General features: G+C 42.0%; 1 protein-coding gene across 3 annotated transcripts in view; it reads left to right on the forward strand.

Annotated features, from left to right (window-relative positions):
• Window positions 1-27,336, forward strand: part of Brwd1 (bromodomain and WD repeat domain containing 1) — a 95,171-nt gene that overhangs the window by 31,136 nt on the left and 36,699 nt on the right. For all 3 annotated transcript variants that reach the window (XM_048346220.1, XM_048346221.1, XM_048346222.1), the window contains 8 exons: window positions 1,457-1,642; window positions 2,341-2,524; window positions 6,146-6,239; window positions 11,640-11,774; window positions 14,865-14,959; window positions 17,186-17,375; window positions 18,668-18,793; window positions 18,883-18,990. In XM_048346220.1, coding sequence (XP_048202177.1) covers window positions 1,457-1,642; window positions 2,341-2,524; window positions 6,146-6,239; window positions 11,640-11,774; window positions 14,865-14,959; window positions 17,186-17,375; window positions 18,668-18,793; window positions 18,883-18,990 — 1,118 coding nt within the window. The remainder of the gene's footprint in view (window positions 1-1,456; window positions 1,643-2,340; window positions 2,525-6,145; window positions 6,240-11,639; window positions 11,775-14,864; window positions 14,960-17,185; window positions 17,376-18,667; window positions 18,794-18,882; window positions 18,991-27,336) is intronic.

Below are 27,336 nucleotides of genomic sequence, written 5' to 3' on the forward strand. Positions count from 1 at the left end.
CACCCACAAGTTCATTTTCAACATAGTGTCTAGTGAGTACCACTTGCTATTGTCTTTTGAGGATTTTAAAGGTCCTCACCCACCTCCATTTTTTTTTTAAACTTTGAGGCAGTGGAGAAGAAGTTAAATATCCTTACTTGTTTCTAAGTCAGAAATTACCCAACCAGACACCCTCCTTTAGTAAGTTTTAGTGAAGTATGTTGTGTATAAATGAATAGCATAATGGGGGATTAGCATAACGATAATTTATAGGATTGTAAGAGTTAAAATTTCTTGCTCCTGCTCCCAGAATTTCAGAGGCTGGTGTGTGTTTTTTGTTGTTGTTTTGGTGGCATTTATTCCTTTTTTTTTTTTTTTTTTTTTCTGTCCTGGAGCTTGAACTCAGGGCCCTGAGCCCTGTCCCTGGCTTCTTTTTGCTCAAGGCTAGCACTCTACCACTTGAGCCACAGTGCTGCTTCTGGCCTTTTCTATATATGTGGTGCTGAGGAATCGAACCCAGGACTTCATGTATACCAGGCAAGCACTCTACCACTAGGCCACGTTCCCAGCCCCATTTACTAGTCTTTTTTTTTTTTTTTTTTGGCCGGTCCTGGGCCTTGGACTCAGGGCCCTGAGCCCTGTCCCTGGCTTCTTTTTGCTCAAGGCTAGCACTCTGCCACTTGAGCCACAGCGCCACTTCTGGCTTTTTCTGTATACGTGGTGCTGGGGAATCGAACCTTAGGGCTTCATGTATGGGAGGCAAGCACTCTTGCCACTAGGCCATATCCCCAGCCCCCCCATTTACTATTCTTGAATTTTTATTTTGAATTCATTATGAATGTGTATATGTCTTTCTCATAGGTTAACGTTTTGTGTGTGTTTGGCTTGTTCATGGTTATTGTCCTATGACTTAGACATGCCTCCCGCCCAGCCGTTTTGCTGGTTAATTATAGTAGTCTTAAGACTTTGGGGGCTGAGCACCAGTGGCTCTCGCCTATAATCCCAGCTACTCAGGAGGCTGACATCTGAGGATCAAGGTTCAAAGCCAGCTTGGGCAGGAAAGACCTTGAGACTCTTTCCAGAAAACTGGAAGTGGTGCTGTAGTTCAACATGGTGGAGTGCAGTCTTTGAACAAAAGAGCTCAGAGAGAGCGTTCAGGCCTAGATCAAGCCCCAGAGTTGCTACCAAAGAAAACTTTTTGGCTTGTGCTATCTGAACCTCTCTCCTTCAGGCCTCAGTTTTCTGAGTAGCTAAGATACAGCCACTGGTGCCTGCCTTCTAACAGGTTACATTTTTAACAACACAAGACTTGTGACAATTGTTAGCTTTTGTTGGTTTTTGCTGTATTGGGATTGGAACCCAGGGCCTCTCTACGCTAAAGTGCTTTACTATTGTATTTTTAATCCTGGTCTGCTGAGCCTTTTTAGTTTCTTCCCTGGTTGAGATTGTGATTACCTAATTGTGTACTGAATTTTAGGTGATGGAGAAGTAATAGAACAGATTATCAGTCTAGAAGCCCATGATAATGGTGAAGGAAGCCCAGAGCCCAGCCTTCTTGATGGAGTGATACGTCAGTTGCAGCAGCAGCAAGACCAAAGGTTGGGAGTGGCTCAGGCTTCTATTCCGAATGGACTTCCCAATGGAGAAGGAACTCCTCGAAGAGGTAGTAACACATGTGTGGGAAATATTTTACCTTAACATGACTATATTGAGATTAAAGAGAAAGTGAAACATTTGCTGCCTGGTTGGTGGCTCAGAATGTCAAGGTGAATGTTATAAATCCACCTAGATGTGAGGACTCTTGTTGTCAGTGCTAATTTATCTGAAAGCCTCTGTTTTGATCTTTGTAAAAACAAAATAGTATATATAACGACATACATAAGCTAGACACAGCTCCTACTTCTAATCCTAGCTCCTCAGGAGGTTGAGATCTGAGGAGCATGGTTCAGAGCTAACCTGAGCAGACAAATCTGAGGGATTTTGATCTCCATTTAGCCAGCAGTTAGAGGTAGAGGTTTGGCTTGAGTGGTAGAGTATCAGCCTTGAGCCAGAAAGCTAAGGGATACCACCCAGAACCGAGTTCAAGCCCCTAGACCCAGTGCGCACACACACCACACACACGCACGCAAATACAAGGAAAAACATACTTTATAATTTCAGGAAGGTAATACAGTTGAAATTGAGTTTTAACAGTTACTTATCAGTATTTTACATTTTTGCTCATTGTTACATAAGATTTTTCTTAGAAAGTTTTGTCAGTAAGTGCTTTTATTTGCTTTTGGTATATGTTGAATTAGGTGGAATACAGGCTTGCTACATACTGAGTTACTTTGGACTCACTTTTTGAATAATTTTTCCTAGGTTTTAGAAGACAAAGCGTAGAGATGCAGTCTCCTCCAAACATTGGTCTGCGCCGTAGTGGGCAAGTTGAAGGTGTTCGTCAAATGCATCAGAATGCTCCACGGAGCCAGATTGCTACAGAACGTGATCTGCAGGCTTGGAAACGTAGAGTGGTTGTGCCTGAGGTACCACTAGGCATATTTAGGTTTGTTTTAGGATATCTATTTACATTGTTTGTGTCTATAAGAATACTGTCATGTGAAGAATATTCTTCATTTGATTAGTTGTATAAATAATTGTGGAGATTTACTGAATGGCAATATGTTAAAATTTTTTTACTATTTTTAAGGTGTTGTACAGAGGGGTTATTTACCATTTTGTGAGTCAGTTAATGAGTGCATTTTTTTAATATAATGTCATGCCGCCTTTTGTGGTAATATATATATTTTTGTAATATTTTTATTGTGGTAGAAAAGGTCAAAATTATTGAGTTTTTCACTCTGGAAAATTTTTTCATTGTCAATTTTGTCTCATCTGTAGACCTCCATTTTTTCCCCTTTTATTACTATTTTGTGCCCATCCTGGAGCTTGAAATCTGGGCCTGGGCCCTATCCCTGAGCTTCTTCAGATCTCAGCCTTTAGATCTCTGAGCCACTGGTGCCCCGCCTAAGTGTACATATTATATGTATGCTCGACCCACATAGCTGGGCTTCCCGGCTTGTTTTTTGAGATGAGAGGTAGGGATAGATTGGTAATTTTTTGCCTTAGCTGGGCTTGTATTGGCCAGCATGCTTGGTCCACTGAGGTCTCTTCTGTAGTCGTCTTTCATAGCATCCTTGTTCTATTGGCCATGGGAAAGATGTTATAGTTTATCTTGTTAGTTCCTTTCCTTCCTTCCTGCTACCCTCTACCTCTTTCCTCTTTTTCTCTTCCTCCCCACTCCCTTTCATCTCTCTGTCATGTGTGTCTCTCTCCCACCTCCACCCCCGGGTCTCAAGGATCCTCCTGCCAAAGTACATTGTGTGTATCACTGTCATGTACACACACTGTGTGATCAAGTCTTAAATTAGGGTCTGCATCTCATCATTACCAGAACAAAAGTAGCATTGGGGGACTTTTTTCATTGTTAAAACAAAAAAGGGCAAATGGTATCAGGTATCAAGATCTGAAGAATATAGTTCCTTAAACACAGAAGCATCTCTCTCTCTCTCTCTCTCTCTCTCTCTCTCTCTCTCTCTCTCTCTCTCTCTCTCTCTCTTGCCAGTCCTAGGGCTTCGACTCAGGGCCTGAGCACTGTCCCTGGCTTCTTTTCGCTCAAGGCTAGCCGCTCTCTACCTCTTGAGCCACATTGCCCACTTCCAGCTTTTTCTGTGTGTGTGGTGCTGAGGAATGGAACCCAGGGCTTCATGCATGCCAGGCAATAACTCTACCACTAAGCCACATTACCAGCCCAGCATTCTCTTCTTGAAAGGAAAACTGGAAGGAACTTATGATTGGAACCCCAGTTCCCTACCTAATTAGTGTCTCAAGCATCTGTGTTTCTGATCTCGTTTTTTGAGCTCATGTTCCAAGCACTTAGTCGAAGTCTGCTGTTGAAGTTCTACCGTCATTTATCAGTTACCAGTTTCTGGGATGCTCTTCCATCATATGTCAGTTTCTGGGACGAGGTTAAGATTTAGATGAAAAGAAGGAAGATGAGTAGAAGTCAAAAAGGACATTTCTAGTTTAAGGAACTTTTTTGAATCAGACACATGGCATTTCTGCTTATAACTTAATGAACAGAGTTTTACTGGCTATAGTAAGCTCTTGATGAACCTAAGTAATACAATTTCTACTTGGGGCTGCAAAGAATCTGGCTAAAATTTGAGGTTCTCTTTCTTTTCTTTCTTTTTTTGCCAGTCCTGGGGCTTGGACTCAGGGCCTGAGCACTGTCCTTGGCTTCTTTTTGCTCAAGGCTAGCACTCTGCCACTTGAGCTACAGTGCCGTTTCTGGCCATTTTTATATATGTGGTGCTGGGGAATCGAACCCAGGGCTTCATGTATATGAGGCAAGTGCTCTTGCCGCTACGCTATCTTCCCAGCCCAGGATTCTCTTTCTAAAGAAGAAGAGAATAGGTTACTGTGAGTTAATTTACTGTTTGATTCAGTAGGATGTTCTCCAAAAATACATAGTTCTTGTGAAGTATTATATTAAAACATGAAGATCCTTTGGCATTTTATAAAGATGGTCAGTGAGATAATAGTGGTCTTTGGTACCGTTCACCTTCATGGGAGCAGTGGTGAATTTTGTGTAACTTTCTGTTAGCTTCATTTGATAAGGATTAATTAAGAGAGTTGAAAAAAAGGTGTTTTTTGTTGTTTTTTTTTTCCAGTCCTGGGCCTTGGACTCCGGGCCTGAGCACTGTCCCTGGCTTCTTTTTGCTCAAGGCTAGCACTCTACCACTTGAGCCACAGCGCCACTTCTGGCCTTTTCTATATATGTGGTACTGAGGAATTGAACTCAGGGCTTCATGCATGCTAGGCAAGCACTCTACGACTAGGCCACATTCCCAGCCCCGAAAAAAAGTTTTCTAACTATAAAAGTAGGTATGCATTGTTATACATGGAGGTAGAAGATAAAGGTGTGTACATACATTCATTATATTGCTTTCAGTAGAAAACATTCTATTTGTTTTTGTATTTGTCTTCACCCAGCAGTAATAGAAATCCTATACAGTGAATGAATTGCGCATATATTCACGATCTAAGACACCTGTTCTAGCTGACCACCTCATTAGAAGTGTTCATAGTTGAAGATGGTCCTCCTGGAGGTTGCAGCATCCTTAGCTTTTTACTCTTTTGCTAGTCCTACGGCTTGAACTTAGTGCCTGGGCCCTAAGCTTCTTTTGCTCAAGGCTAGCACTAGAGACTTTTTCTGTTTATGTGGTACTGAGGAATTGAACCTACGGCATCATGCATGCCAGGCGAGCACTCTGCCACTAAGCCACATTCCCAGCCCCCCTGTATGAATTTTTTTTTTTGCCAGTCCTGGGGCTTGGACTCAGGGCCTGAGCACTGTCCCTGGCTTCTTTTTGCTCAAGGCTAGCACTCTGCCACTTGAGCCACAGCGCCACTTCTGGCCATTTTCTGTATATGTGGTACTGGGGAATCGAACCCAGGGCCTTATGTATATGAGGCAAGCACTCTTGCCACTAGGCCATATCCCCAGCCCCCCTGTATGAATTTTTAAACTAGTTTTAAACTAGTTTAACTTAGAAAATTTTCTGTGTTAATTTAAATGTAAAGCTTGCTGAGCACCAGTGGGCTCACGTGTGTATTGCCGTTAGCAAGCAGAGATCAGAATATCAAGATATGAGGTCAGCCTGTGTAAAAAAAAAAAAAAATCTGAAAGGCTCAACATCCCATTACCTATTTAAAAAAAAAAAAAGACAGGATGTGTGACTCAGTTGATCGAGTAACAGCAATCAAGCTCAAGTTCCCTGAGTTCTAGCCAGACGAAAAAGAAAAAAAAAAAACACCCAGTAATAATAAACTTAACACTTACGGATTAATAGAGATTAATTTTTATTTATTTATTTTTGTTCTTGTTGGTCATGGGGCTTGAAGTCTGGGCCTGGGCTGTCCCTGAGCTCTTCTGCTCAACCACTTGTGGCTTTCTGGTGGTTAATTGGAGATTAAGAGTCTCATGGAGTTTGCTGTGGGGCTGGTTTTGGACCGTGAGCCTCAGATCTCAGCCTCCTGAGTAGCTAGGAGCTACCAGCACCCAGTTTAATTTTTATTTTTTGATAACAGTTCCATAACCATTGTAACTGGTTAAATTTTTTAGGAAGTTAGAAGCCTTTCGGATGGAGAAAGGTGAGGCAGAAAGAGATCTCTATATACAAGGAAGAAAAAGGAAGACTCTTCAGCTCTCACAAAAGGTAACTTTAAATTTTTCTTTCTTTCTTTCTTGTTCAATCATGGGGCCTGGGCACTATCCCTGAGTTTCTTTGCTCAAGGCTAGCGCACTACCACTTTAAGCCACAATGCTACTTCCAGTTTTCTGGTGGCTGGCCTTTCTTCTTGCCTGGGCTCGCTTTGCACCACAATCCTTAGATCTCAGCCTCCTCTGAGTAGCTAAGATTTCAGTTGTGAGCCACCAGCGCCTGGCTTAAAGTCTGTTAGGAAAAAGTAGATTTGAAATTAAGTTGGAATTTGGAGTATCCCTTTTGATTCATTACATACTAGTAACTTTCTGATACTATACACTTTAAGGTTTTCTTACTTGGATTTTCAAACAATAGACTTAAAACTTGAGCAAAGTTGCTTAGTGCTTAATAGTGTTAAATGATTGAAAAGGATTGTCTAACGTTATTGTGAATTGTCATTCTCTACCTTAATGCTCTTTTGTTATGACCTTCTATAGTTAATATAGCTATATTAGTTTTCTTTGGTTGGTGCTTACTGGTATGTTTTTACTTTTATCTTCTCTCGAATTAAATGTAAGATGTTTTCTGTTGCTTCCTTTTTGTTTCTTGAGCTCTTTTTTTTTTTTTGGCTGTTCCAAGGGTCCCTCCCTCCCTCCTCCCTCCCTCTCTCTCATCTCCTCTTTGGCCCCTCTTTTTCTCATTTCCCCTCGCCTTTTCTCCTGTTCTTCCCTCCCTCCCCTTTCCTGTCTTCCTCCCCCTTGCTTTTTCTTCTCTCCCTTTCCTCTGTTCTTTCCATTCCTTCTGTCCTTTTGTGTGTGTGGCTGTGTGTTTTGAAGGGTAGAAAAAGATTTAATAATGACATGGCATCTGAGAGGTGAAGTAAGTGCTTCAGTAGGTCTTTAGCCATCTATGAATAAATACTGAGCTTTAGGAATCCAGTAGGAGGCAAAAGGTCTGCATACACTGTGAGTCACTGGTGTGGCCTGGTGGGCTGACCTCGAAAGGGTTCTGCAGGAGTTGTCATTAGGGTAAAGGAGTTACTGTTGTCTGGTGAGTAGAGTGGTCTTTTCTGCGGAGCTCCTGCTGTTTTCTTTCTTTCCTTTTTCAACTGGGGTTTGAACTCAGGGCCTAGGCATTGAGCTACTTTGGCTCAAAGCCAGCACTCTTAGCACTTGAACCACAGCGCCACTTCCAGCCTTTTCTATTTACGTGATGCTGAGGAATCAAACCCAGGTCTTCATGCATGATAGACAAGCACTCTACCACTAAGCCGTGTTCCCAGCTTGTTTTCTTTCTCACGTGCAGTTTCCCGTTCCTGTCTTGTAAATACCTTATTTGTCCTGTCCTTCCGGGTTCTAGGTGGGTATAAGATCACTAGCTATAGGGCCAAGGACGTAGATTCCAAATAAATGTGCTGTGATGCCGGGTGTTTCCCTTGCTTGATAACTCATAGATCCAAGTAAGAGGTCAGTGCCTCTCAAGAAAAACCTACTTAAGCCTGTGTTGCCGTTTTCCCCATTTATTTGAAAATTTCTTTGTGTTGAGGAAGTTAAGAATGCCACCTAGTCTGGTTTGTAAGTTTCTTAGCCTATAGTAATTTGGTATAGGAAAGGCGGACAAATTGTAATAGCGAGAGCATACTAGTTAAAAGGACCAATTGTTCTTTACAAAGCAGAATATAAGTGGTGGTAAAAGTCAGAAAACACAAATTGTTCAGAAGATACCATTTTTGAATTTATTTTCAAGAGTTTGAACCTCTGAACATGGCAGGAGCTAGTAGAAATAGTTATTTTTGTCTCTACTTAAAGAGAATGCCTTTGCCAGAACTAGGAGTTGGCCTTATACCAGAGGATCTTGGAAAGGCCGGCTTCAGTGTACAGTGGTGCAGCTAATGAACCCATGCTCCCTAAGGGTTGGAATGAGTGACTCCATTTGGATAGTGCAGTTTTTCCTGTTGAATTTTTTCCTCCAAACTAGCTCTGAACTAAATTGTCTCCTAATTTTTTTTTTTCGTGGAGGTCAGTGTTGAGTAATCCACTGGTGATGTGCCTAATGGCTTCTTGTCTCCAGGATGAGCTTGTTCCAACGTGGTCTGATCGCATCCCAGTTCAGATAGGAAGCAACAGTTGGATCAGTGCCAGGAAGACCCTTTTGGCCTGATTCAAGCATGTAAAAGATCTTAAAGGTTCTTGGGCAGGCTCACTTGGTGCACATTATTAAGTTTAATTCTGTCTGCCCTGTAACTGATGTCCTACCATCTCAGAAATGTTGCTCAGAATGTAAACAGAATTGTTAAAAAGTTCTAAAGGAGGGCTGGGGATATAGCCTAGTGGCAAGAGTGCCTGCCTCGGATACACGAGGCCCTAGGTTCGATTCCCCAGCACCACATATACAGAAAACGGCCAGAAGCGGCACTGTGGCTCAAGTGGCAGAGTGCTAGCCTTGAGCAAAAGGAAGCCAGGGACAGTGCTCAGGCCCTGAGTCCAAAGCCCAGGACTGGCCAAAAAAAAAAAAAAAAAAAAAAAAAAAAGTTCTAAAGGAAAACAAAGCAAGTATTTCAAAAGCTAGCTTGGTTGACTGATAAGTACTTATGGAGCCATTTTCCTTGACTTTCATTTCAAATGCCTTATTTAGAAAGAAGGATCAAAGTATGCATGCCAGGTGGGAGCGGATGGAACGGCTCACAATAGCTGTGGTTAAAATTTTGAAAAACAGGTTAGCAGTTGGGAAAATAGTCTAGTTATTTTGATTGTGTACAGCGTTTCAGGATAGTCATGGGCACCGTGCCAGCACTATCAGCTCTCACTCTTACAGAAGCCTGTAAAAGGGCTAGTGTTAGTGGGTGCCAGCCTGGCTGGTTTTTCCTTTCTTTGCATTCTAGAAAGCTAATGTATTTGGGGAACGTAAATACATACCACATACAAAGGAGCAGGCAGCACTTAGCATCGCAGCTACACAGTTGTCATCACAGTGATTTGGTTAGGAAAAAACAAGGTAGGCCAGGTTTTAAGTAGCCTGGAAGAACATTTTTCATCTGAAAGGGACTAATTACAAACAACCCTCCCCCCCACCCATACCACATCTTTTTCTCTTTTTGTTTTGCTCTCTTTTTTGTCCGTGTAGGGCTTGAAGTCAGCGAGGGCATGGTCCCTGAGCTCAGGGCTACTACTCTACCACAGCGCCACTTCTGGTGGTTAATTGAAGATAGAGTCTTCTGGACTTTCCTGCCCGGGTTGGCTTGCTGGTTGCCAACCCAAAGCCCAAACTTTGTAGTCTTAAAGGCAGAAGTCCTAATTAGTTCAATGAACCTAAATCATCTTACGGCTGATGGTCCATCACTTATGGCACATTCCACTTCTAGCTTTTTTTCTGGCTAATTGAAGATAATAGTTTCATGAGTTTGTCTACCTTGACTGACTTTGTTTTTACTTTAGGCCTGGGTGCTGTCCCTGAGCTCTTCCTTGCTCAAGGCTAGCACTCTACCACCTGAGCCACAGTAACCACTTCCATCTGTTTCTGTGATTAATTAGAGATAATAGTCTCATGGACTTTCTTGCCCTGGCTAGCTTTGAACCACAGTCCTCAGATCTCAGTCTCTTTTTTTTTTTTTTTTGCCAGTCCTGGGCCTTGGACTCAGGGCCTGAGCACTGTCCCTGGCTTCTTCCCGCTCAAGGCTAGCACTCTGCCACTTGAGCCACAGCGCCGCTTCTGGCCGTTTTCTGTATATGTGGTGCTGGGGAATCGAACCTAGGGCCTCGCGTATCCGAGGCAGGCACTCTTGCCACTAGGCTATATCCCCAGCCCCAGATCTCAGTCTCTTGAGCAGTAGGATTATTACAGGCCTGGGCCAATGGGGGACAGGCTATTTAAAAAAAAAAAAAAAGTCCTGGGGCTTCAACTCAGGGCCTGTGCACTGTCTCTGAGCTTCTTTTGCTCAAGGCTAGCACTCTACCACTTGAGCCAGAGCACCATTTTCAGCTTTTTCTGTTTATATAGTACTGAGGAATCAAACCCCAGAGCTTTATGCTTGCTTGGCAAGACTCTACTACTAAAGCTACATTCCCTGCTGCTATTTTTTCTTTAAAAAAACAACACCCCCCCTCCCCAAGTAGCTTATATTAGTTATATTGAGGGTGATTTCATTGTAATATTGTCAAGTTTATTTTTTTTGTTTTATTTTTATTCTTTTTGGCCAGTCCTGGGGCTTGGACTCAGGGCCTGAGCACTGTCCCTGGCTTCTTTTTGCGCAAGGCTAGCACTCTGCCACTTGAGCCACAGCGCCACTTCTGGCCGTTTTCTGTATATGTGGTACTGGGGAATCGAACCCAGGGCCTCATGTATACAAGGCAAGCACTCTTGCCACTAGGCCATATCCCCAGCTCCTATTGTCAAGTTTGTATATATTCTGATCAATCTTCGGCCCTCTATCATTCCCCCTTCTCGTTTCCTCTTTCCAGAACAATTTGAACAGATTACATTGTTCTATTTTTATGGTTGCAAACAATCTGTTTTGACTGTTCTCGTGAAATCATCTACTTCCTGAGCTGACCTTGTACCGTGATCTACGTGATCTCACAGCCTGGCTGGTACTTGGAGTTTTGGCACCTTTTCTTGAGTTAGCATTTTAGCTCATTTCTGATAAGCCAATTAATGTATTAAAAAAATACTCATTTCTTTTTCTTTCTTTTTTTCTTTTCTTTTTATGGCCAGTCCTGGGGCTTGGACTCAGGGCCTGAGCACTGTCCCTGGCTTTTTTTTGCTCAAGGCTAGCACTCTACCACTTGAGCCACAGCACCACTTCCGGCTTTTTTCTATATATGTGGTACTGAGGAATTGAACCTGAACCCAGGGCTTCATGCATGCTAGGCAAGCACTCTTGCCCCTTGGCCATATCCCCAGCCCACTTTTTTTTCTTTTTTTCTCCCCCCCCCCCTAGTCCTGGAGCTTGGACTCAGAGCCCGAGCACTGTCCCCTGGCTTCTTTTTGCTCAAGGCTAGCACTCTACCACTTGACACAGTGCCACTTCCAGCTCTCTCTCTCTCTCTCTCTCTCTCTCTCTCTCTCTCTCTCTCTCTCTCTCTCTCTCTCTCTCGTTGCTGAGGCTTTGCACGACTCTGCTGCTTAGCCCTTGTTTTTTTTTTTGAAAATGCTCATTTCTGATAAGCCAGTTAATGTATAAGAAAGTTTAAAAAATGTTGAGCTATTAGACCTTTTCTCTTTTCTTCTGACTCTCCTTTAAAATTTAAAAAGTACCAATTGGAGTTAATAGTGTATGGCAAACATAATGTGTATTTCAGAAAACATTCTTAAGCCTTTACTGTCTTGCTTTAGGGAAAACTTGATAGAATGCTCCTTTTGTTGATGTTGTCCTTAACTTGTTAGTTTTCATCTCCATATTTCTTTGTGTTTTAGTCAGAGTCATTGGTTTCAGTGTCACAATCTCGACAGAGGACATGTAGGCGTAAATATCCTACTAATTATGGAAGAAAAAATGCTGGCCGACGTGAGTTCTCTTCTGGAAACGAATCTTCAAGCTCTGTAAGACATGTGAGTAGAATAAACTTAAAGTATTATATGCAGTCATTTTTAATGAATTTGTCTTATTTCCTTTAAATCTACCACAAATTTACTTGAGAATAAGAAAGTAGAATTTCACAGAATGATGTTGAGTAGGTAGCCTGGAGTTGAGTTTATAGGCCCCATGCCTCTTGTGTGACAGTGTCTCTCTGCCTAGGCTGGTGTTGAACCTCATGACCCTTTCTCAGATGCCCTGGTGCTAGGATTACAGGTCTGTGCCATTAGGCTTGGTGCCACCCCCCTCTTCCTCCTCCTGGAGAAGCACATTCTGTTAGCCATGCAATACGAATCTAACCAATTCTAGCATAGAAAGTCGTTTCAGATCTACTTAGCTACATATCTGTGGTAAAAACCCTACCATCCCGAGATTGGTTATATGTGGTTTCTTTTTGTTGTTATGCAGAGTAGTTAGTCCAAATACTCGCTCAAAAGTTAAACTTGAAGCTGGATGCTGGTTGCTCATCCTATCTCTCCTTTCCTTTGCAAATTGCCAACATTTTTTATTCCAGGGCCAGAGGGATAATATTTGGAAAAGAGGCCGTCTCTCCTATCACTTCTTGCTCATTGCTCCCTTCCCTGCTTTTTCTCATTGCACCTTCCCATCCCTTTCTTATTCCCTTCCCACATGTCCTCTCTCAGTAGCACATTCCTCTAGTTTACATATTTATATTTATATATTACTACTTCTGTTACACAAAATATACTGTAGATATTTTGCTTGGCCTTTCTCACTTAGAATTTTGTGGGAAGAGGGAATAAGAGGGAGTGTTGGGGATTGATTGAGATACTTTGTATATGTGTAAGTAAATGTCATTCTTCCCTCTTGTAAAAGTAATATTAATATAAAAATTAGATTTGGCCAGGTTTTTAAGTTGTTGTTACTACAACTACTACTACTGGGGTTTGATCTTGGTCTTTAATTTTCTAGGCAGGATCTCTGCTGCTGAGTTCTGCCTCTAGCCATTATTATTGTTGTTGTTTTTGACTAGTTATTTGGGGTTTGAACTCAGGGCCTGAGCACTATCCCTGGCTTCTTTTTTGCTCAAGGCTAGCATTCTACCACTTGAGCCACAGCACCCCTTTTGGCCTTTTCTATGTATGTGGTACTGAGGAATCGAACCCAGGGCTTTATGTATATGAGGTTAACACTCTACCACTTGAACCACAACGCCATTTCTGGCTTTTTCTGTGTATGTGGTGCTGAGGAATTGAACCCAGGACTTTCATGTATGCGAGGCAGGCACTCTACCACTAGGCCATATTCCCAGCCCTGGCTAGTTATTTTTGAGTTTCAATCTTCTTGCCTTGGCACATGGCCACACTTTAATCTACATATTTTAGCTCCAATTTTATTTGGGATGATAGGTGTTCACCATCATACCTGACATCTTACGTTGAGTTGTAGTCTTGCAGATTTCTCCTGCCTGGGCTGACCTGGAACCTTTGTCTTCCCCATTGCAACCTTCTATCTCTGTAAATACAGGTGTGAGCCATGATGCCCAGATAATGGTTGAGAAGAATCTGGAATGAAGCCTTTCGTGAACCCATAGATGGACACAGGGTACTCAAAAAACCAATCTTAGTGACATTCCAAGACCTTTGTTGGTCAGCCACATAGGCTGGTTGGAAAGTTTAATTACAAAGATTTATGGCTAACTGCTACCTATCCTCCCCCCTCAAGGTCTCAAGACTCTGAGTGCTCTTAGGGAATGAGAGGTTGACGTTAGTATGGCTTTTTTTTTCAGTTATGGGGAATAGACCAAGATCTGGAGTCTGTTGCCCTTGCTCTCAATGGGCACAGTGGGGGTTCCAGGTCATGGATGAGCCTGGAGGCTTGGTGACATAACCAGCTACAGTGGCATTTGAGGCGGCGGAGGAGTCATGCTACAGAGACCCCGAGAATAGCAGGTTGACGCCAGTGAGGAACTTTGGAAAGTACCATGTCAGAACAAGACCCTTCTGAGAGCGTTTATCAGGAATGATAGGACTAAGGAGGTCAGGGGGCTCTCCATGTTTTATACCAGGGACAGACAGTGCACTGGTCTGACCTCAGTTGTACTAACTGAATTGTCTGAGATGTCTTAATGAGAGCTCATAGATGCCTTGTACTGTAGTTGGGATATCAGAGGCTTTCTTGTTTAGTGCCTTGTCTTGGTAATGGCTTCTTAGGTCAACTAAAATCAATCATTAAACTAAAATTGATCATTTGGGCTACATAAAAATGAAAATCTAGTATGAAAAATACTGTTAAGAGAGCAAAAAGACAAAACTGGGTAAATATTTGTAAAACTCATTTGATAAATACAAAAAATTACATTTTATTGAACTGTGTACTCTAATTTTTAAAATATACTCTTAGAACTCAGCTTATGGAAGACAACTCAGTTTCAAATGGGCAAATGATTTAACCCCATCAGCAAAGATACACAGATGGCAGACAAGAACACACCATCGTGCCAGGACTGGGAAGTGAAACGCAGCCACATACCCGTGCACACCTTTCAGAGGGAAGCCTGGACACATCCACGTGGTCCACCCAGAAAATGGCCTGTTGTATCACTTTCCTTCCTGTTAGTGTCAGGGTTAAATCTCACAATTTATTCATTTGACCAATGTCTTGATAAGAATGGGGATTTAGTAAAGACATTTGCCTTTTATTTTAAGTTTATCCAATGGTTTTTTTGTTAACTAGTTGTCATAGTTCCTACACATTTTAGTCTTTTTTTTTTTTGTAATGATCCTGGAGCTTAGCTGAGGGACTCAATGCTGTTTCTGAGATTTTTTTCTCTCTCTCAAGGCTGGCACTATACTTAACTTGAGCCACAGCTCCACTTCTGGCTTTTTGGTGGTTAATTGGAGATAAAAGTCCTGTGGACTTTCCTGCCTGGGCTGACGGCTGACTTGGAATTATGATCCTTAGATCTCAGCCTCCTAAGTAGTTATGGTTACAGGCATGAGCCACCTCCACCTGGCTCACATTTTAATCTTGGTATTACTTGTTTTTTATGACATGTTACCTAGTTTAAGCAGTCAAGATTTCTCTCTCCCCTCAATACTTAGGAGACTTCCTGTGATCAGAGTGAAGGTTCTCATTCTTCAGACGATGACGAATGGAAAAGTGATAGAAAAAGTGAAAGTTACAGTGAAAGTTCAAGGTACCTGTTTTTACTGTTTTTAATTGTTGTAGCCTTGGATGGATGCTGTATTTGTATAGCAAATACAGAGTTACAAGTACAGAACAATTAACACTGACTTCTAAATACATTTAAAAGAAGAACGATACTGGATTAACTTTCTATAAAACAATTCTGAAGATCTTTAGTGTAAACATTTGAATTATCATTGGGAAAAAATACTTATTAAAAATTCTACTTTAAGCTAGGTGGCCAGTGGCTGACGCTTGTAATCATAGCTACTCAGGAGGCTGAGATTTGAGGATTGCAGTTCAAAGCCAGCCCTGGCAAGAAAGTCCATAAGACTCTTATTAACCACCTGGATACTGCAAGTGGTGCTGTGACTCAAAGTGGTAGAGTTCTAGCCTTGAGCAAAAAGAGCCCAGGGATAGAGCCCATTTCCTGAGTTCAAGCCCTATTACTAACCAAAGCAAAACAAAAATACTTCAGCTGGAGGTTGAGGCTCACATCTGTAATCCTAGCTCCTCAGGAGGCTGAGATCTGAGGATCATGGTTTGTAGCCAGGTGAAGCAGGAAAGTCTGTAAGACTCTTAGCTCCAATAAACTTCCACAGTGTTGGAAGGGGAGCTGTGGCTCCAGTGGAGTGCTGGCCTTGAGCACAAAAGGCTCAGGGACAGTGCCTAGGCCCCGAGGTCAAGCCCAGGACTGGCGCTCAAAAAAAAAATACTATCTTAGTCTGGCACAACATTTTTGAAAGACAAGCTTTGGAAGTATATATGATGAAACCACTAGTGTATAAATATGCTTATTATTGTATATGGGTTTTTTTTTGGTATGATTAGCATGTCAGGCTGTGTTTGTCAACTTGATAAAAGTCACTCAAGCCAGGAATCTTGACATTAATCTTCTGTCTATTCAAACTATTCATAACCTTATCCAGGAAATTCTGCTACTTACAGGTCACTCAAAATTATCTTACTTTTGTTGGTTTCCTTTTTTATTTTGTCATGAGTCAATCCAGTCATGTACTCTGCTCCCTTTTTTTGTCTTCTCCTCCTTCAATATGATTGGTGGCTGATGTAGTGTCTTGAACATAGGTGGGTGTGTTGAGTGAGAATTTCAGTATTAATTCACTTTTTTATGCAACTGCCTCCAGAATCCTTTTTGTCTTGTAGATATAAAACTCTATATCCATTAAATAATGCCTCAGTCTACCTTTCCCCCATCCCCTGATAACCATCATTCTGGGCCTACATTACATTGTTTTTCACGTCAATATTTCTTGTTTATATAAAGCTACATTTCTGAGGGTTTTGTTTTTTGTTTGTTTCTTTTTGCATGGGTCTTGGGGCTTGAACTCAAGGCTTGGGTACTATCTCAGAGCTTTTTTGCTCAAGGCCGGCTAGTGCTCTACTATGACCCACAGCTCCACTTCTGGCCTTTTAGTGATTAGTCTCCTAGACTTTCCTGCCCGGCCTGGCTTCAAGCCATGATCCTCATATCTGACCCTCTTGAGTAGCTAGGATTACAGGTGTGAATCACTGGCGCCCTGTTGAGAGTTAAGTTTAACAGATATTGAGGGGGTTATGGTAGACTGGGCCAACCAAAGATGGCTCTAGTAAAATCTGTCATCCTGTCTTGGGGCTGATGGAAGTAATTGTGGGCCACAAGGTAGTTTTCTGTTTCTAGCTTCTTTTGACTCTGCTTGTCCTCTAGCATATATTGAAGCTGAAGCCCATTCTTCGATTTCTGTCACATCAGAGCAAGCCTCACTTAGGAAGAAACTGACCACTTAACAGCTTTCTGTGTGTGCTTGCCTTGGGTTTCTCAGTGGAACCACTGAAGACTTAGGATCCCAGTGAAAATCTCTTGCCCAATCCTGGAGCACGTGTAGTGTAGCTCCTCTTAGAGTTCTGTATGACCTTTGTTGTCCAAAGTGCTTTGTTTTCTGAGGAGCAGTAGCATCGTATTCCACCAGCTCTCATCTGTAGTGTTCTTGAGAGATTTCTCACTCAAGCTTATATTCTTTGGTGATGTCCAGCATCAGTGAAGACCTTTTCTTCCCCTATGCCATGGTTTTTGGTGTACTCTATCCTGTGGTCAGGATATTTGAGTTATATCTCATTGGGATCTCACTTTCCCTCTTTCTGTGTTCTCTCTCCTATCTCCCCTCAGGATTATATGATTAACTTGCTATTAGTGCTTTGATCCTGGTCCTATGCAATTTAAAACATTCTCCTCTTCCAGTGACTCTTCATCTAGATATTCAGATTGGACAGCTGATGCAGGAATCAATTTGCAGCCTCCTTTAAGAATGTCATGTCGTAGACGAATCACTCGATTTTGTAGTAGTTCAGAGGATGAACTGTCTACTGAGAATTTATCTCCTCCAAAGAGAAGACGGAAGAGAAAGAAAGAAAGTAAGCCTAGAAATGAGGTAAGAAATGTGTTTTTTAAAAATACAGTACATACATCCTGTTGCTGTGATATTTTATATACCTAGTAACCAGAAATCTTTGAGAAGTTGGAACTTTTTTTGTTTTTTGTTTTTTTTTTTCCTTCTGTCTCTCTGTATGTGTATTTTTAAATAATTGATGAATAAATTAATTTGTAGTGTGCATGCTAGGTAAGCCCTGAGCTCCATCTCAGCCCTTGTTTCTTTTTCTTTTTTTTTTTTTTTTTTTGCCAGTCCTGGGGCTTGAACTCGGGACCTGAACTCTGTCCCTGGCTTCTTTTTGCTCACGGCTAGCACTCTACAGTTTGAACTACAGCTCCACTTCTGGAGTGCATGCACATGCACACACACGGGTGTACATATGTGTGTATATGAAAAATTTTTTCCTTTGGTTAATTGGAGTCTGATGATGGACTTTCCTTCCTGGACTGGCGTTAAACCAGGACTCTCAGATTTCAGCTTTCTAAGTAGCTAGGATTACTCCTGGTTTTTTTTTTTTTCTTTTTTTTTTGAGATGAGATCTTGACTGACATTTTGCCCAGACTTCCCTCAACCTGAGCTCTCCCTTATCTCTGTCTCCCAGATAGTTGAGATTACTACGACCAAATCTGTTATTGCTATGTTTACCATTTTTATATTAAATGTTCTTTCTGTTTTTCTCTGATTGTAATAACATTGCTATTCCTTTATAATAGTACATAGTAGGTGCTCATGTCATGCAGGTAGTTCTGTTGCAAGATTTAAATCTTTGTTACTATGTGACAAAAACTCTAAAACTTAGTTGTTTATAAGAACAAACAGCTGTCATTTCCTGTGTTAATAAGTCATGAATTTAAAAGCTCATTGCCTGGAAGACTTTGGCTTATGAGGTTGTAAGCATGTGGCAAAGCACAGTTATCTGAGGGTTGACAGGCTGGATATGTTTTTCCCAAATGCACCCAAGTGCCCTTTGGCTGCTATGTAAGTGCCTTGCCACAGGTGTTTCCTTACAGCTTGTTGTTTGGATGTGCTCGTGACATGGTACTTGACTTTCCTTAGTGTTCTGCCAGTGAGCAAGGGGCAAGCCTAGTGCTTTTCTGACTCAGTCTTCCAAGTTACACACCATTCCCTCTGCCCTGCCCTGCCCTGCCCTGCCCTGCCCTCCCCTCAAAAGTGATAGCAATGTTTATTAGGAATTTCAATTACAATTTCAAGAGACCGAAAGTGGATCATCTCTAGGGAGAGTAGTAGCCTTACCCTTCTTCTCTCAAGCTTTGTGCCCTTCCCTTTGGCAGAGTTTGGGGAGGATGACCCCTGCAGAGCTTGCAGACTCGGAGCACCTGTATGAATTCCACCCTCCTGTGTGGATCACAGATACCGCACTGCGCAAGTCTCCCTTTGTTCCTCAAATGGGTGATGAGGTGAGAGTAATCAGGTTCAAAACATGAGTAAGGAAACAGAATTTAAATGCTCTCTATCTTTCTGTTAACTTCTATACTTTCCTTTCTAGGTAATCTATTTTCGCCAGGGTCATGAAGCTTATATTGAAGCTGTCAGAAGAAATAACATTTATGAATTAAACCCTAGTAAAGAGCCATGGAGGAAAATAGACCTTAGGGTAGGTTTGTGATATTACCAGATATTATATTAACTATTCACGAATGTGTTATCCTTTCTGGTGTCTTTTTTTTTTGCTAGTCCCGGGTCTTGAACTCATTGCCTGGGCACTGTCCCTGATTTTCTTCCACTTCTAGCCTTTTCTGTTTATGTGGTACTGAGGAATTGAACCCAGGGTTTCATGCATGCTAGGCAAGCACTCTACCACTAAGGCACCTTCCCAGCCCTCTGCTACAATTTTCTGCTTTTACATATCAGGCCTTAAGATCCAGTGAGAAGGCTAAGTTGAGGAAATCCATATTGCTGATTTTCCATGAATAGATTCAATGTTAAGGACAAAGCATAGTCCCTCAGAAACACTGTGTGGCAATGTGTATTATTAATTTTTTTTTTTAGGTAGATTCTTTTTTATTTTGTGTTGGTTCTTGGGCTTGAACTCAGGGCCAGAGTGCTATATCCCTGACCTTGTTTTGCCCAAAACTAGTGTTCCTACCACCTAAGCCCGAGCTCCACTCCTGGCTTTATGGTAGTTTATTGGAGATAAGGGTTTCACGAACTTTCCGGCCCCAGTTGTGATCCTCAGTTTTCAGCGTCCTCAGTATCTAGGGTTACAGGCATGAGCCACTGGTACCCAGCTATGTACTTGTTTTAAAGGTCAGAATGGCCTTGAACTTGTGATCCTACCTTTGTCTCCTGAGTGCTGGAATTACAGATGTGTGTTCCCATGTTCAAGCTGCTTTTAGCCCGTTTGAGATGTGCAGTGCATCTTCATCATCTGTAGGAGGACACCAAAGATTATTTCTTCTTCTAACTGTAGTGTCAGCTTTTACTTATCTTCTACACCTTGCTTCTGCCAACCCTTGTTCTTTGCCCTTGTTGAATCTCCTTGTTGAATCTCATATATGCAAAGATTGGGGTATCTTAAAATTAATTCATATGCATATGCATTTTCCTCAGCAGCAGTTTTTTTCTCTCACATTTTGTTTTTGCTTTTAATTTTGTGAAGTAAGATGTCAGAAGTCATGATTCTCTTTCCTTAGCCTCCAGTTGTTGAGTACTGACTGGGGTTATAGGCATGGACTACTGTTATGCAGCTCTACAGCATGGGTTTTTGAAGAGATTATCCATTCTACAATACATGTTTGTAGTGCCTTTATCAAACATCAGTTGGCTATAGATGTGTGCTTTTTACCTTTACTTTCTAGCTCTGTTGGTTTGTGGATGTTGCCATACCTCCAGCACTTTTCATTCTGTTTATTACTTTTTCTCGTGCCAGGGTTTGAAATCAAGGTCCTAAAGCTCACTTGGCTTGCGTGCTGGCTCTCTACTTGGCTAAAGCCCTGCATCCACCCTGGCTTTCTGCTGTTTGGAGATGGCAGTCTATAGACTTTTCTGCCTTTGTTGTCTTTGAACTTTGATCCTCCAGGTCTAGACCTCTTTGGTAGCCAGGACTATAGGTGTGAGCCTCTGGTGCCTGGCTGCTCTGGGTATTTTGAAATATGGTCCTGCTTTTTTGCTCTGGCTAGCCTGGACTGTGTTCCTTCAGCTAAGATGACAGATATGCCCCACTATGCCCTGTTCTGAGCTTTTTCTGTTTATGTGGTGCGGAGGAATGGAACCTAGGGCTTCATGTGGGCTAGATAAGCACTCTACCACTAAGCCACATTCCTAGTCCCTCCCTCCCTTCTCTTTTGTGATAGTGAAGTAGAATGGGGGTTCGCTACAATGAAACGGGGTCCCCCCCAAGGGAGGGGATTCCTGGTCCCCCAAGAGTCCACCACACAGTCTTCAGCTACAAGATAACAAAAAGACAGATTTATTGGGGAAGTAAAAAGTGAACAAAAAGTGAACCGACTGGCCTTGGTCGCAGCCCAGACTTGGGAGCCGAAACTGCCGGCCACGTGTGCAGGGTCAGGGCCCAGACTCAGGAGCAGGAACGGCGTATCTGTGTGTGGCCTTCCAGCCTGGTTATAAGGCAAACATCACAGTCAAACTTGCCACACGCAGGCGGCCAATGAGGATACAACACTTACAGAGCATGCCAGGCCACACACAGGTGGCCAATGGAGTTACAGTCTGTCTCATAGTATCTGTTTGAACCAACCTATCATTCTGGTTAGAATTGGCGCATGGATTTGGCGGGGCTCACATGATGCAGGTGGATTCGCCTACTCATAGGAGGGCACAGGTTTAACCTTAAACGTTCCTTGAACTTTCCATGCTTCAGGTGGTCAAGCAGTTTACACAGTCTTATCACAGCGAAGGGGAGCTTCCCTGGATAGGGTGGGGGAGATCTTAGTGAAGATGGAGTCGGCTTCTGCTCTAATCTGAGCTGCAGTCAACCTGAAGTTCCTCCACAGCTAATGATGGCACTGGCCAGATCTGACCTCCCTATTACAATAGAATCTTTCTAATTTTTGCCTTAGGCTCCCAAGTAGCTAGGATGACAACAATTAGGCATTATGTTCTATGTCTTTGAGTCTGTTTTTATGACAGTAGCTTGCTGTTTTGATTGCTACAGCTTTGTAGCTCTCCCCTCATCCCCCAGTATTGGAGTTGGAATCCAAGGCCTCGTGCTTACTAGCAAGCAATCTACTACTTGAGTTTCACTTCCAGGCTTTTATGGGCTACTTGAAAGGAAGAGGAAGATTGCTTTGGGTCTTGGTGTTTTGTGTTCCATATGGACATCAGGAGTGCTTTTCTGTCTTAGTGAAGAGTTCTTGGTACTTGGATTTAATTGCATTGAATCTGTGGATTGCCTTTTTTTTTTAATTTTTTTTTTATTATTAATTGAACAAAAAAATTTTTTTACAAGGTGTTGTGCAAAGAGGGTGCAGTTACATAGTAGGGCAGTGTGTACATTTCTTGTGATATCTTACAACCTGTTTTTCCATCCCTTGTCTAGGTCAGGTAGACCCATATGCAATATACAATGTATCAAGCACATATACAGTGTTCACAGACTTGGTCTCTACTGTCTCTCCATCTCCCTTTGTTAACAGTCATATATCAGGGAGATCATGCCCCTTTGTTTTCTGTGTTCTAGGCTTGTCTCGCTCAACATTATTTGTTCGAGTTCTGACCATTTCCCTGCGAATAACAATATTTCACCATTCCTAATCGCTATGTAGTATTCCATTGTGTATAAGTACCATATTTTTTGGATCCATTCATCTGTGGAGGGGCATCTGGGTTGTTTCCATATTTTGGCTATTGTGAATTGTGCCGCAATAAACATGGAAGTACAAATGTCCTTTTGATATCTTGGGTTTTGCTGTTTAGGATAGATGCCTAGGAATGGTATGGCTGGGTCATAGGGTAGGACTATATTGAGCTTTTTGAGAAACCTCCATACTGTTCTCCAAAGTGGTTGTACTAATTTGCACTCCCACCAACAATGGAGAAGGGTTCCTCTTTCCCCACAGCCCCTCCAGCATTTGTTGTTTCCTGAGTTCAGAGTATAGGCCATTCTAACTGGGGTGAGGTGGTATCTCAGGGTTGTTTTTATTTGCATTTCCTTTACTAGCAGGGATGTTGAGCATTTCCTCATGTGTTTCTTTGCCATTTTTATATCTTCTCTTGTGAAGTCTCTCTTTAGGTCTTTTGCCCATTTCCTAATAGGTGTATTGGGCTTGGAGGGGCTTAGTTTTTTGAGTTCTCTGTAGATGACCGATATCAGGCCTTTGTCTGTTGCTGTGCTGGTAAATATCCTTTCCCATATCGTTGGCTGTCTTTCTATTTTGGTGGCTATGTCCTTAGCTGTGCAGAAACTTTTTAATTTGTAGTAGTCCCATTTATTGAGTCTTTCCCCTATTTGTTGTGCCCCTGGGACTCTATTCAGGAAGTTCCTTCCTGTGCCTATAAGTTCTAGTGTCTTTCCTACTCTGTCCTTCAGTAGTTTCAAGGATTCAGGTCTGATGTTGAGGTCCTTGATCCATTTTGAGTTGATCTTGGTGCATGGTGATAGGCTTGGGTCTACTTTGAGTTTTCTGCATATGGCTGCCCAGTTCTCCCAGCACCAGTAGTTGAAGAGGCTATGTTTATTCCATTGTATGTCTTTAGCTCCTTTGTCGAATATCAGTTGGCTGTAAGAGTGCGGTTTTATTTCTGGGTCTTCAATTCTAATCCACTGGTCTTCCGATCTGTTTTTATACCAATACCATGCTGTTTTTGTTATGATGGCCTTGTAGTAGAGCTTGAAGTCTGGTATGGTGATACCTCCTGCACTATGTTTTTTGCCTAGAATTGCTTTGGCTATTCTAGGTTTTTTGCTGTTCCATATGAATTTATGGACTGGTTTCTCTATTTCAGTGAAGAATGTGGCTGGGATTTTGATAGGTATTGCATTGAATTTGTATAACAATTTGGGCAATATGGCCATTTTCACTATATTGATTCTGCCTACCCATGAGCATGGGAGGTCTTTCCATCTCCTTGTGTCTTCTTTGATTTCCCTTATTAGATTTTTGTAGTTTTCATTGAATAGGTCCGTCACGTCCTTGGTTAAGTTGATCCCTAGGTACTTTATTCTTTTTTTGGCTACTGTAAATGGAATTGTTTCCATAATTTCCTTTTCTGTTTGTCTATTGCTGGTGTACAGAAAAGCTGCTGACTTTTGTGGATTGATTTTGTATCCTGCTACTTTGCCAAATTGGTTTATTAGATGTAGGAGTTTGGGTACTGAGTTTTTTGGGTCCTTGAGATATAAGATCATGTCGTCTGCGAATAGGGATAACTTGATTTCTTCCTTGCCGACGTGGATCCCTTTGATGTCCTCCTCTTGCCTTATTGCTATGGCTAGGGATTCCAGCACTATGTTGAACAGAAGTGGGGAGAGTGGGCATCCTTGTCTTGTTCCTGTGTTTAGGGGGAATGATTTAAGTTTCTCTCCATTTAATATGATATTAGCAGTTGGTCTGTTGTATATGGCTTTTATTGTTTTGAGGAATGTTCCATCTATTCCTGTTCTCTCCAAAGCTTTTAATAGGTATGGATGTTGTATTTTGTCGAAGGCTTTTTGGGCATCGACTGAGATAACAATGTGATTCTTGATTTTAGTTCTGTTTATGTGGTGAATTACATTGATTGATTTACGGATGTTGAACCATCCTTGTGACTGAGGGATGAAGCCTACTTGGTCATGATGTATGATATTCTTGATCAGTTTCCGGATCCTGTTAGCTAATATTTTATTGAGAAGCTTTGCATCTGTGTTCATTAGTGATATTGGTCTGTAGTTCTCTTTTTTTGTTGGATCTTTGCCTGGTTTGGGGATGAGTATGATATTAGCTTCATAGAATGAGTTTGGGATTTCTCCCTCCGTTTCTATTTCGCGGAAGAGTTTGAGGAGTATTGGAATTAGCTCCTCACTAAATAAAGGTTTTGTAGAATTCGTTGGTGAATCCATCTGGGCCTGGGCTTTTCTTAGTAGGGAGGTTCTTGATTACCTCTTGTATCTCACTGTAAGTTATTGGTTTATTTAGTTGATTTATTTCTTCTTGGTTCAGTTTGGGCAGTTTGTACTTCTCTAAGAATTGATCCATTTCTGTAAAATTATTGTTTTTTGCTGAGTAGAGGTTTTGGAAATAGCTCCTTATGATTGTTTGAATATCGTGTGTACTTGTCGTAATTTTTCCTGTGGAGTCCCTGATTTTATGAATATGAGTCTCTTCTCTTCTTTTTTTTGTGAGTCTTGCAAGGGGTCTGTCAATTTTGTTTATTTTCTCAAAGAACCAGCTTTTAGTCTTATTTATTTGTTGAATGGTCTATTTTCAATCAGATTTATCTCTTCTTTAATCTTTGTAATCTCTCCCCTCCTAGTCGTTTTAGATTCTGTCATTTCTTGTTTCTCCAGTTGTTTTAGTTTCATCGTGAGGGTATTCACCTGCTCTGCTTCCATTCTTTTAATGTGGGTACTGAGTGCAATGATCTTGCCCCTCAGTACTGCCTTAGCTGTGTCCCATAGGTTTCTTTGTGATGTGTTTTCTTTGTCATTTTGGCTTATGAATTCCTTGATTTCATCTTTAATTTGATCTGTGGCCCAAGTGTTGGATAGCAGCGTGGGGTTTAGCCTCCAAGAGTGTGTATAGGCTCTGTGGTAATCCTTTGTTGTTGAGGGTTACCTTTAATCCACTGTGATCAGATATAATACATGGGATGATGTCAATACTTTTGTATTTGCTGAGGTTCTTTGTGTGGGCTATGACGTGGTCTATTTTGGAATATGATCCATGGGCTGCTGAAAAGAAGGTGTATTGGGTCTCTGTAGGGTGGAAGGTTCTATATAGGTCTGTTAGATCCATTTGGGAAATGGTGTTATTTAGGTCCTCAGCTCCCTTACTAATCCTCTGGGTGTTGGATCTGTCTCTTGGAGAGAGAGGAGTATTAAAGTCACCCACTATGATTGTGTTTGCATCTATCTTGCTCTGTAATTCTGTGAGAATTTGCTTGACATATGTCGGGCCTCTTTTGTTCGGTGAGTATACATTTATCACCGTGATGTCTTGATTCTGGATTTTTCCTTGTATTAATATGTAGTGTCCTTCTTTGTCTTTTTGAGTGGACTTTAAAGAGAAGTCCAGCTTGTCTGAGATCAGAATGGCTACACCTGCCGTTTTGGTGGGTGCATTTGCTTGGTAGATCTTGCTCCATCCTTTCATTCGAAGCCTGTTTTTGTCCCTTGCTGTAAGGTGGGTCTCTTGTAGACAGCAGATGTCCACTTTTTGTTTGCGGATCCATTCTGCCAGTCTGCTCCTCTTAATCGGGGAGTTTAAGCCATTTATATTTAAAGACATCAAGGATAAGGGTGTTTTTTCTCCTTCCATTTTCTTGTTGGGCTGTTTTTTCCTGTTTTTTTTTTTTTTTTTTCTTCTTGTCTTTAGTGAGCTGGTCTTTCTGCTGGACTTTGGCTGTTGAAGTTTCTTTCTGATTCTGTCTGTGTGTCTTTTACGATCTCTGTTGGGTGGGCTTCCCCTCTTAATATTCGCTGTAGGGCTGGTTTTTTTATTCACATACTCCTTTAGCTCCTCTTTGGTGTGGAAAGATCTGGTTCTCCCTTCGAATGTGAACTCCAGTTTCGCTGGATATTTGATCCGAGGTCGTAAATTGTTATTCTGAAGTACTTGGATAGTGTTCTTCCACTCACTTCGAGCTTGGTAAGTTTGTGTGGATAAGTCGGATGTTATTCGAATCCTCTTCCCATTGAAAAAAGTTTCCTTCTTCGCTTTGGCTGAATTCAGAATTTGCTCTTTAATCTTGAGGTCTGTAGTCTTGAATATTATGTGCCTTGGGGTGGTTTTCCTGGGGTCTGGCCTGCCAGGTGTCCTATAGGCTTCTGTTACCTGGATGGGGTCCTCTGTGAGATTGGGGAAGTTTTCTGCAATAACTTTATTGAGAACATGATTAAGCCCTCTGCTCTGATATTCGGCTCCTTCTTCTATTCCAATTATGCGCAGATTATATCTCTTGTCTTTGTCCATTAGTTCCTGGATTAATCTTCCCTGAAGCTTCACCTTTTCTTGGAGTGTGGTCATTTTCTGGTTGTTGTCAGCTGCTTCATCGTCCAGGCGAGAGATTCTGGATTCCATATGGTCAACTCTTTGTGTTATGGTTTCAATTGCGGAGTTTATGGATGTCAGAGAGCTATTCATGGTTGTCATATCAGCTCTGATCGTGGAAATTTCTTCCTTTAAAGAGTTGTATTTTAAATCTATTTTTTCATGCATTTCAATTCTCAGGGTGTGGAGATTTTCTTTAAAGGCGGCTTGCATTGTATCCATTTTTGCTTCCATTTCTTTAAACGAGGCTTGCATTGTATCCAGTTTTGCTTCCATTTCTTTCTTGGCTTCCTGGGTGTCCTTCCAGATTTCCGCTCTAAACTCCTGGAATTGTTTTCTGATTTCATTTCTGACGCTTTCGATCATTCCTGTTAACATGGCCTCATTTGCTTTTTTATTCTCCATCTCCTCTTCAGTCGTGCTGCTTTTTGGAGCTGGCGAGTTGGCTTGTCCTTTGATGAACTGAGTTATGTTTCTTTGTGATTTGCGCATCTGGAGGTGTGTGTAGGTCTTCCCTCCCTTCTGTGTAGGCGTGTCTATGGCAGCAGATGCTGTCGCTGTGGCCCCGCCCACCAGTGCAGGGCACGCCTACCAGAGCGGGCCCTCCTGTGCACTGTGAGTCCCCTACAACAGGCACTTTAGCGGGGTCAGCCTCCCAGAGCGAGCCCTGGGTTGTTGGGTTGTGCTTGCGCCCTCCCGCGAGTCCGTTGGGGGGGGGGGGGAGGCAGTATGTGTGGGGCCCAGTGGGATCGACTGTCCGGTGTGGCTTGGAACCCTCAGACCTCGCCTCC

Source organism: Perognathus longimembris, chromosome 5, assembly GCF_023159225.1.
Source record: "Perognathus longimembris pacificus isolate PPM17 chromosome 5, ASM2315922v1, whole genome shotgun sequence".
Taxonomy (NCBI): Eukaryota; Metazoa; Chordata; class Mammalia; order Rodentia; family Heteromyidae; genus Perognathus; species Perognathus longimembris.